The sequence below is a fragment of the Orycteropus afer genome, unplaced genomic scaffold, assembly GCF_000298275.1.
Source record: "Orycteropus afer afer isolate SDZICR_OR568_19922 unplaced genomic scaffold, OryAfe1.0 scaffold00125, whole genome shotgun sequence".
NCBI classification, from domain to species: Eukaryota; Metazoa; Chordata; class Mammalia; order Tubulidentata; family Orycteropodidae; genus Orycteropus; species Orycteropus afer.
The window spans coordinates 8,716,441-8,727,756 of record NW_006921712.1 but is presented as its reverse complement, the minus strand read 5'-3'; the positions used below and the strand labels follow the sequence as shown (position 1 = coordinate 8,727,756).

The following is an 11,316-nucleotide window of genomic DNA, read 5'->3' as shown; positions in this document are numbered from 1 at the left end:
TCTTTTAATCCCCTTTCTCCTGCTCTTCTGGCCTGCTTCTTTGGGCGTCCCTGAGTTTCCCCTCCTCACATAATCCCTTCGGCTGATTGCTCTTCTCGTTGGCTTCCTGGGTTTTACCCCTTTCTCCTGTTCTTCCGGCCTGCTACTTTGTGCTACGCCCATGCTTACCTTGATCATGGAGACCTGGTCCCTCTCGGGAGGGTAACAAGGGAAAGTGTTCAGTGCAGATCAGTGAGTAAGCACCAGCCCATCCGTGCCCACCTTGCTCCTGGATACCGGTAAAGTTTTATAGGTTTTAAAATAAGAAATGAAGGAAAAATCATAGGCAAGGATATATGAATATTCTCCCCTTGATGCTAGCAAATGGACATATAAAGTTTATTTCAATTATTGCGAATTTATTTCTTAAAGATAATGAACCTTTTAATAATAAATAAGAAGTTTTTGAAAATTTTGTATATATTATATACTAATTGCTATCAACTTCATTCCAATTCATGGCAGCCCCATGTGTTAAAGTAAATTCTTTTTCTCTATAAGGGTTTCAGTGGCTGATTTTTCAGGAGATTGTTGAGGCTTTCTTCTCAATTGCCTCTTGGTGGTCTTGAACCTCCAACCTTTTGGTTAGCAGCTGAGTACCTTAAGCATTTTCACCTTCCAGAGACCCTTTAGTATATTTTGCTGCTATTGTGTGTGGTCAAGGCAATGCCGACTCATAGTGAACCCACAGGACAGAGGAGAATGGCCCCATGGAGTTTCTGAGGCTGTAATCTTTATGGAAGCAGCCTGACCTCAGTGGAGCTGGTGGGTTTGAACCACTGACCTTTCACTCAGCAACCCAACATTTAACACTGTGCCACCAGAGCACAGACATTGCAAACTATACCTACAATGGCAATTATTGTAAATACCTATTTTTTACAATAGGAAAACTGTAAACAAGACAAGAAACTACCCAATTTCACACAGGTAGAACATAGTAGAGGCAGCCTTTGAACTCATAATTTTATTGTATCAGAGTCTGAGCACTTTAAATTCTGTATTATGTTGGTATCTTGAATGTCACTACTTTCCTGTTGATATGATTATGATTTTATTTTTCTTTCTTCAAAAATGAGTTTCTTAGACAGTTAGAATCAATGCATTTTGAGGTAGAGGATTTAAGCTCAAGACCAGCAATGCTAGCAAATGCAAATCTGCATTTTTTTCTGCAGCTCTGCATATGTGTTAATTCAGGTTCTAGTTTACATGTTATGCCTCACTCTGTGTTATTTTTCTAGGTTTTCTAGTATTTAAGATACCCATATATTACCTGGCATATTATAATCGCAAGTAAAACAAAGTTTTGCTTTTGTTTTTATTTTCATGGTTATAACATCAAATTTTTTTAAGTCCTTGTGCAAATTAAATGTCATTTTAAAATTCCTTTATTTTAGCAATTATTTTGGAACTTTAATAGTACAATAATCTCCCCCTTGTTGTTTTAAGCCCTGTGTGGAGGCTACATCCATGGAAAGAGTGGAACAGTCCTTTCTCCTGGGTTTCCAGATTTTTATCCAAACTCTCTAAACTGTACATGGACCATTGAGGTGTCTCACGGAAAGGGTAAGAATATGATATGCATTTCAAATATACTAATTAATAAACAGGGTAAAAGCATGGAAGCATAAAAATAATATTAAACTGCAAAAAGTGAGATAATTAATTTATTTATAAATATATTTAATTCAGCAGTTAATTTTTATTCTTTTTTAACATTTGACAAGAAAAATTATCTAAATCTGCAAAAAGCAGATTTCTTGTTTTGCTATGCAATTATCATGTAACTCAAATGTCTGCATATAAGCTTGAAAATTAGGTATAATATTTAGGAATATAAGCATAAACTAAAAGAAATAAGTATTATCAAATAAAAATAAAATAAATAAATAGGCTACACGTCTGATTTCTACAGAAATCCTGGATAATTTTTTAAAATTTACCTTGTGTTCCATTTACCCATTTGTTACCACATTTAACCAATGTTATCACAGATAATATATCATTTACCTTCATATATCCCACAGATATTTTATAGAGTGGATATTATTATCTTCATGTTACGTGAGAGTATACTGAAGTGTAAAGAAGTTTTCATTTTTGAAGGAAATATAGCTTGTAAGCTTTGCATTTAACACTGTACCTTGGGTTTTCTATCATTAATTTTGCAATTTTTATGAAGTCAGTTTTGTATTTTTATCATGCAAGTATTATATTTGTCTTTCCAAATAATTCTGAACTCAGCTGGAGATTTAATTGACATATTTCATTCTGTGCACTGTGTTACACTATGCTAGCAAGAATACATAGTAAACAGCTGAGTTCTGAAGGAAATTAAGAATAAAATTGAAACAGCATGTTGCTGACTCATACTTTTTAAACATAAAAATGTAAATATTAAATAGTATCTATTCACAGTGAATTGTATTCATCTATAATATAGGAATTCAGACATAATACTTTGTGGTGTAGACAAAAACAAACCTTGATTTCAAGGAAGTTTTACCTCAGTTAATTTGCTAAACCTCCAAGACAATATTTTTGAATGGACATGTTTTTAGCATAAGTGGGAAAGTTATCTGGCCCATAATCTCCATGGGACAAACATACTAAGTGCATAGGAACTATTCATTAATACTGTTCATTTAAATATTCCATTTTGTTGTAGAATTTATATGGACTTAACTGTTTATTTATTTTTGTCATTTCCCCCTCTGCCTTCTTTCTTTTCTAAAACCACCTTCTTTCTACCCATTCTATTTCCCTCTCAAACTTAAAAGTTTACTTTATATTTTCAGTTAATGCACTAACACGATATTTTGATGTCTATAACCCAGAAAAAAAATGTTTTTCAGCCCCTATTACCTATTATTTAAAATAGTGAGACCAAAGATAGTGTGAAAGAAATATAAACTTTCAAGAGATAGTGTTGGCATTGTTTTTCTATGCTGGCTGTGGTAATGGTGGAAAGGAGAGAGAGAAAGAGAGAGAGAGGGAAGGTTTGCTATTTGTTTGCAATATAGTTTCACCCGGATGGTTGGCATGTAGCTAAAAATTATACCTAGACCACACACAAAGAGTGATTAAGGAATAGTAATAGAAGAGGCTAAACCTTGGTTTAAATATACTCTATAAGGTTATGGGATTAACTAATAATGAACCAGTTGAATTTATATTATTTCATCAAGATTAATCCAGTTTGATGTGTGTCTGGCATAAACATTTACATAGATTTTTCTAGTGTATTTTTAAAGTATGTTAATTCAGTAGAATAACTCAAGTAGATTACTCATTATCTTCCTGAGGTTATAATAGAGGGGAACTGAAAAAGAATGTAAAAATTCCTTAAAAGTCTTTAATTCTTCTCTCTCTTTCTCCTTTTTTCTCTCAGGAGTTCAGATGATCTTCCACACCTTTCACCTTGAGAGTTCCCATGACTATTTGCTGATCACAGAGGATGGAAGTTTTACAGAGCCTGTTGCCAGACTCACTGGCTCTGTATTGCCCCATACTATAAAGGCAGGTTTGTTTGGAAACTTCACTGCCCAGCTTCGGTTTATATCAGACTTTTCAATTTCCTATGAGGGCTTCAATATCACATTTTCAGGTACGTTGACCTCTTGTACTATTTCTCTCCTCCAGCAACAATAGTGCCATTACAGAGTGTTCATTTGTTTACATATAAAATGACAACTAATGTTATATATAGTTGCAAAAAGGAAATTATTAGCTGATATATGCTAGAAAATAAGTCTTATTTGCTTAGGAATACACAAATAATATTTACTATTTGTGTAGATATCTTTATTTCATTTTAAGAGCTCTATGATGTATACCTACTAGCTGTTCCATGGGAGAAAGATGAGGCAGGCAGCTTCTATAAAGATTTACAGTCTTGGAAACCCTTTGGGGCAGTTCTCTTTCCTATAGGATCGTTATAGTCAGAATTGACTCAATGGCAGTGGGTTTGTTGTTTTCTGGTTTTTGATACACATATGGAGCTCTGGTGGCCTATTGGATAAGAGTACCTATTAATATTTCAATTTCACAATTGAAAAAACTATTACATACATTTAAAAATGTCACACATGTATGAGGTGTATTTAATAAAGTTCACAAATAAACTACTCTCTTAATCTGTATGATTGCCAGTGACATTAATACAATGTAGTTTACTTTGTAATCATCCAAATAAATAGCAATTTTATTATGCAAATGTGGTGTTTACGCTTCTGGGAACTTTGTTGGTACTTTTATAATATGGTATTAATATGCCTATATATCTTTCTGTTAGCCAAGCTTATTTCTATCTTTCTTTAGAAAGTTTTAATAAAGCAGAATTTCCAAACTGTGTTTCTTAGTTAATATTCCTACAGAGGTAAATGGTGATATCGTCAAGTGACTAACAAATAAATAAATAAAGTTCCATATTCAAATATAATCCGATAAAGCCTCAAACATTCTTTGTTCGATATTTGATTTTACTTAGTTGGGCAATCCTACTTCCGTAGTGATACTGCCTCGGAAACCCAAGGAGGGGTCGCTATGAGTCGGGCCGACTCGAGGGCAATCAACAACAACAACAAAGGAGTCCCTGGGTGCACAAACAATTAAGTACTTGGCTACTGGCCAAAAGGAACGTTATTGTTTCAAACCAGGGTTTTGAACAGGTTCCAAATTGTTCATTCATGGCCAATGTAGCATATGTGTTCATAGCTATAAAATCTTGTGTGGGATTTTGACCTGAGCAGGAAGCAGGCAGCAGCACCTCGATCAAATATGGCAGCCGGGACACATTCAAAGTGGTGTAATCAGCTGGCATCTTAAAGCAGGGCCTCTCTGCCTGGTTTCTACTAGGTTTAAAATCCCATGCCCAAAAGATTTGGTTGCTATGCAACATGCACAGTGCTTGGCCATGAATGGACTGTTTCAAAATCATTTGAAACTCTGGCCCAGACCCACCCAGAAGTTCCTCAAAAGTCAGACCTGGTTATCTGCTCACAAGATCACAGATTTGAACTATTATGGAGCTGTTCTACTCTGTCATATGAGGTTGAAATAATTTTAATTGACTCAATGGCAGCTACCAGTAATTAGAACAGTAAGCACAAACTGTATACACTTGATACTCCAGATTTCTTTCATCAACTCCTACTGTGATTCTATTCCTTGAAGGCAAATTTGCTGTGCATTAACATAAATTACTGGTCGTTCTTTTCAAAAGATGAGAACTTGGACAATTTTGTGCTTTTAAATTTGCAATTTTTTCTTCCTTCAAAGGCCTTTCTTCTTCCTTCACAAGACCAAATTTCTTTTATCCTGGCCAAATTTTGTCAGTTTCATAAAGCTTTCCCTCTCTTTTCTAAGCAGGACTTTTTTCTCCTCTATTCCTGTAACACTATTCATATACCAAAATTATGTGATTTCCAACCTTATTTTGCATTTCTGTCTCATTGACTGCATGCTCAATCTCAAAGGAAGGTATTCTGCACTGGGGAGAGTATATAGCATCCTCATAATTTTATTTATTTATTTATTTATTTATTTATTTTTCATACAATGAATATTTACTGAGTACTTACAATATTCTAGACATTCTCTTAGGTTCTGAAATATAGCAGTGACTAAAATATGTACATTTCTTCATAGAGACTATATTTCACTAGGGGAAATTATAGTTGAATGTTCTTTGAAAGTTTAAAACTGGTCAGAGTGATAAAGAGAAATGTCACTTATAAGGGAATTGTCAAGTAATACCTCTCTGAGAGTTGACTATTGATTGCAGAGAAGTGAAAGCTCAACTTAACATATATGTAGGGGTATGGAGGTTTTCAACAGAAGGAGGAGCAGAAGTGGGTATGTGTCTGAAAAGTTTAAGGGTTTAAGGGTAAATTATGACAATGTGGTTGGAGCCTTGTAATTGAGGGGGAAGATAAGATAGGAAGTTTGAGAGAGGTGGAAGTCCCATTGTGTACTGCTTTATAGGCCATGTAAGGAACTGGGATGTTAATTGTTAGTGCAATGGGAAGCCATTGGAGGGATTCAAACAGAGGTTTACACAATCTGACTTTCCCCAATGCTCATTTTAGATAATTTATAACTTTAAAACAAGGGAAATCTAATAAGCTATTATACAGTAATCTAGGAAAGAGATGACAGTGGCTTAAACTTTAGGGACAGTCCTGGATTGGCTTCTACCATATTGGTTGGAATGGGATGTGTAGTATGAGATGCAGAGAGAGATCAAGGATAATGGGTAGGCTCTTGATGTAAGTGAATGAGGGTACATTTTTTTTTTTTACATTTTTATAACTAGAAGTAAAATAAGTTTGGAAGGAAAAACATATTTTTGTTTTGAAAATTGTAGGCATGTAATGCCTATTCTGTATCAAAGAGAGGTTGTAAGAAGTTTTGTGTTCAGAAAAATTGGTCAAATTAGAGAAAAAAGAAGTGTCATCAGTATATACAAGGGATTTATAGACACAGGACTGTATAAACTAGGAACTGGACATAGATAAAATGAGAAAAGGTCCTAGGCTTTAACTCCCGGCACAGTGTTTTGGTGTTGAGAAGAGGAGGAGTGTCTAGCTCAGCTAAAAGAGAAGTTATAACCAAAGAGTTAGGAAAATGTTATCCTGGAATACAAGAAAGAAAAATCTTTCAGAAAGGTATCAAAATCTACTTAGAGCCTGAGGGATGGAATAGAAGTCATTGGATTGTGACATCTTTATTGTTTTTTCCTAGAGAGTCTATCAGTATGTTTTGTGTATGATGCATTTTCAATAAATATTTGTTGAATTGTTTATACACACACACACACACACACGTGTGTGTGTGTGTATGTATATATATACTTCCTTCATATGCTAAATTTAAAATAAAAAAACTCACTGCCATCAGTTGATTCTAACTTTTAGTGACTTCCATTTTTGTTTCCAAAATCTTTATGGAAGTAGATTGCCCTACCTTCCTTCTTCATAGTGGCTGGCGGGTTTGATCTGCCAACCTTCTGGTTAGCAGTCAAATGCCTTAGGCACCACACCACCAGACCTCCATACTAGATATAGGTTAAGATAATGAGTACCTTTTAGGAGTGGTCAAAATAGTTAAATATCTTAGAGATTAGGAGTAGATTTTTTACCTAAATGAAGACTACAACAAAGATAATGCAGAAGATAAACAATGCAGAGGTCAACTATTAAGTTGAGGGAGATGGGGGAAGAATTTTGGCAAGGTATGGGGCTATGACATAGCTGCGGGTATCAGATAGCAGTGATTAAGGTAGTGCATAATGGAAATAGAAGAGAAGGATTAGATTTGAAGACTTTTGAGGCAGAAAAGTATGGTTAGATTTAACATATTCATTGAAAATACTCAGTCCAAAATACATAATTAGGAGAATTTAAAGAATAACAGTTGGAAGTCAGAAAGTATCACACACACTCACTCACTGCCCTCCAGTTATATCCAACTCATAGGGACCCCTCCTTGGGTTTCTGAGGGGGTATAACTACGGAAGTAGATTGCCCAACCTTCCTTCCTCCAAGTGGCTGGTGGGTTTGAAATGCCAGCCTTTTGGTTAGCAGTCAAATGCCTTAAGCACTATGCCACCAGAGCTCCCTCAGACAGTATAGGCAACAATATTTTTTAGCCAAATTGGCAAAGTTTATTATGAGGTTTTTCCTCTCACCACAATGTGGAATACTGTTTTTTGTGTTCTCCACTTATTGCAATAATGCTTATCCTTCCATATTTTTCAACTCTCCTTTCTAAAGCTCTCCTCATCATTCCAACCTTCAGTGATGTTTTCCTAATCATGTGCCTTATCATTTAATCTTATTATTAAATACTGCACATTACAGACTGAAAACACAGCAAGAAGGAGGCAACTAAACTAACAGGCACAACTCACACTGTTAGTTCTTCACTGACAAAAACATGAATTTAATAATGGGTCGAGAGGGAATAACAATCAGATTGACATTTTACTTATATTGAGTTGAATGAATTGACTATGGAGGATAAAGCAAATACAACATATAATCATTAGCACTGGTATTTTGAATATTGAATCCCAAAACACAGCAAAATTTATGCATTATACATTTTTTAATTAGCTTTAACATTTTCTTCCTGAGATTTCTAATAAAGATTTTCTTTTTTTCCCCCTATATCACTGCTATAGACCATGTCTTATAGATTGAAAACAGCCAGGTGAAAATGTGTGGTTCCATACTGAGATATAATTGAGAGGTGAAATTGGCCATGATCAACTTTCCACAGCGTAAATCTTTGACAGTGCTTTGATATTGTGCTCCATATATTAGTTATCAGAAAAGCACCATTGAGAAGAGTACAAAAACTGACTTTAGCAATTAGAAATATAAATAGAATAATTTCATACACTCAAAGTGACATGTTTGAAATGGAAAATATTATTTTCATCTCTTACATTCTAATTTGTCTCTTTTGAAAACACTATAATTTCATGGTATATATCATAAGAGAAATCATGTAACAAATAAAAAGAATCTGCCTAACAGTTACAGCAGAGTTTGAGGAAAAATGTATATTGTTTCCTTTTGTAATTTACTTTTTAGTAATAAACTTTTCTTTTGTTATTGTTCTTGCTAAATAATTGTTGAATATTCCCATGAATTTTCTGTCTCTTCATGTCTCAGAATATGACTTAGAGCCATGTGATGATCCTGGTGTCCCTGCCTTCAGTCGAAGAATTGGTTTTCATTTTGGAGTTGGAGACTCTCTGACTTTTTCCTGCTTCCCAGGATATCGCCTAGAAGGTGCAACCAAGCTTACCTGCCTGGGTGGGGGCCGTCATGTGTGGAGTGCACCTCTGCCAAGGTGTGTGGGTAGGTGGTCACATGCTTTCATTTCATTCATCCAATTGGGGAGAGGACAGGGCACACATCAGAAAGAAGTGTGGAAGCCTTGAAAAGAAGTAGAGTAAGAGTCAGGGAAGCTGGACTCAGGCCCAATTCTGCTAAACCAGTTGGGAAAATTCCTTAACCAGTTTAGGTATCTATAAAAATATTCCTTTCAGCTCTAAAATTTGATGATTGAAGAAAAGTGAAACTTAAGCATGTGTCAAGAATATTTATGAAGGACAATCATAAATACATATGAAGGACAATCATATAGTGGAATCACTAGGGGAGTGTAGAGGGTGCGGACCACACTGAGTAACACTCTGAGACGAGTGACATCAAAATGATGAAAAATAAAATTTTGTGCAGTATTGCAGCAAAAATGTACTATATTTTTTTGTAATTAAAATAATTTGGAATAAAAGAGTAAAACACCTACAAGACAGGCCATAATAGCACAACTAGTGACAATTTAGCTGACTAAAAGCAGTAAGATACTCCTAGTACATTGATAATGATAATTTATTTACTTATTTATTTTTAATATTTAATTCTTTGATTGAATGATTATTCCTGCAAAATGGACACTATAGAAATTTGAATGTAAATTTTTTTCAGTGTTCTTGATGAACTTAAGAGGTCATTCTAATGAATAATGTTATTAGGTTCCATTGCTTTAGCTCTGACTCAGAGCGACACTATGCAAAATGGAATGAAACACTGCCCGGTCCTGAGCCATCCTCACAATCCTTGCTCTCTTGAGACCATTGTTGCACTCTGTCAATCCATCTCATAGAGATTTTTATTTAAGTACTTTGTAATGAAGTACTGTGCTAACATGCAGGTGTTAGGGGGCTGATTCAATAGGCTATAACTTTTTATCTATTGGGGAATCTGTGCTATTACAGGGTGTTTAGCAGAGCCAAAGGAAAATTGTAGTAGTTACCATAGTTTGAACAAAATATTTTGCTAGACATACGCAGAGGGTCTGGTCATTTATTCCAGACTCAATGTCCAGTCTCTGACATACAGCCATATTCATCCGTGTTTGATGGCTGTTGCTATCTGTTCTTTAAATTTACAGAAATTGTTATAATATCTTAGAAAAGAAAGGAATGAGGATTAGAGATTAACCCTTAGTTTTAAAACTTTTCAGCCCATGAGGAGTCTATAAATACTTTTCACACTAATCTTGCCATATGACAAAGTAGAAAGGGATGGGAAAGTCTGAAAATCAGATTACATATATAGAATAGTAAAATATTAATTTAGTGTAACCAGATTATCCATATAGCACATATTCTCTAATTTTCAGCATTATTTAGGATTATTATATGATTGAAAAGATAATAATGTCTTTGTGTCTTGTAGTGAGTCACGCGTATTTAGGACTTTATTCTATTTTTTAAAACAATAATATGATTAAATTATCATAGTCCCTTGCCAAGACATATGACTGTATGTTCATTTTAGTCATGAATATTTTTGAGAATTGGATGCAAATGTTGAATACTCTCTTAAGGAAGTAATAATAATAATAATAATAAAAAACTGCAATATTTTGTAGATAATTTTAAAAGCTCTTAGAAGTTGCCTAGAATTTTCTGAGTTTAAAACTCCTGACCTAGTTTAAGATTTGGAAAAAATTCAATGAAATCAAAATATCATTCTAGCTCAGTGGAATCACTAGGGGAGTGTAGGTGGTGAGGACACACTGAGTAACACTGTCAGAGGAGTGACATCAAAAGATGAAGAATAAAATTTTATGCAGTATTGCAGCAAAAATTTACTATATTTTTATTGTAAATACATCCCTGTAGTTAATTAAAACAGCAAAAACATTTTTTTGTAAACTCAGTTTACATGTATCAATACCTTTAAGGATAAAACCCTATGGAAATTTACTTTTTGAACCTTTTAATACACTGCAGTCAAAGCTGTCACTATCCAATTACAATGATGCTTCAAATCACATTGTTCCACCTGTATGTACTACAGGCACACACTGTTGTTTTTGCTGCTCCCAGTGTTTTTATAGTCACTTATTTTGTCAAATTTCTGAGTGTTTTAGCTACAATATCATGAAAATTAGTATTTATGAATCTATATCAACAACTTTTTTTGAGAACAAAGTAGGAATAAAAGGAGAAAAATTAAAAAAAGTTTCTGCTCAATTATTTATAATCAGGTAATTCAATGTAGAAATATTTTATAAAACAATTTTGTTGTTAGTACTTATATAGTCTGAAAATAAGGCATTTAAGCAATGTACAACTATATTTACCACAAACTGTCCTATGATTAAAATTGATAATATACATTAGTAAGGATTCTGTAGGGAGCTCTGGTAGCATAGTGGCTAAGACACTTGCCTGCTAACCAGACGGCTGGC

The 11,316-nt window shown here is 34.3% G+C and overlaps 1 protein-coding gene across 1 annotated transcript in view; it reads left to right on the top strand.

The window, feature by feature from the left end:
* Window positions 1-11,316, top strand: part of CSMD1 (CUB and Sushi multiple domains 1) — a 972,765-nt gene that overhangs the window by 375,082 nt on the left and 586,367 nt on the right. Inside the window, exons 11-13 of the mRNA XM_007944438.2 lie at window positions 1,489-1,605; window positions 3,431-3,646; window positions 8,721-8,909. Coding sequence (XP_007942629.2) covers window positions 1,489-1,605; window positions 3,431-3,646; window positions 8,721-8,909 — 522 coding nt within the window. The remainder of the gene's footprint in view (window positions 1-1,488; window positions 1,606-3,430; window positions 3,647-8,720; window positions 8,910-11,316) is intronic.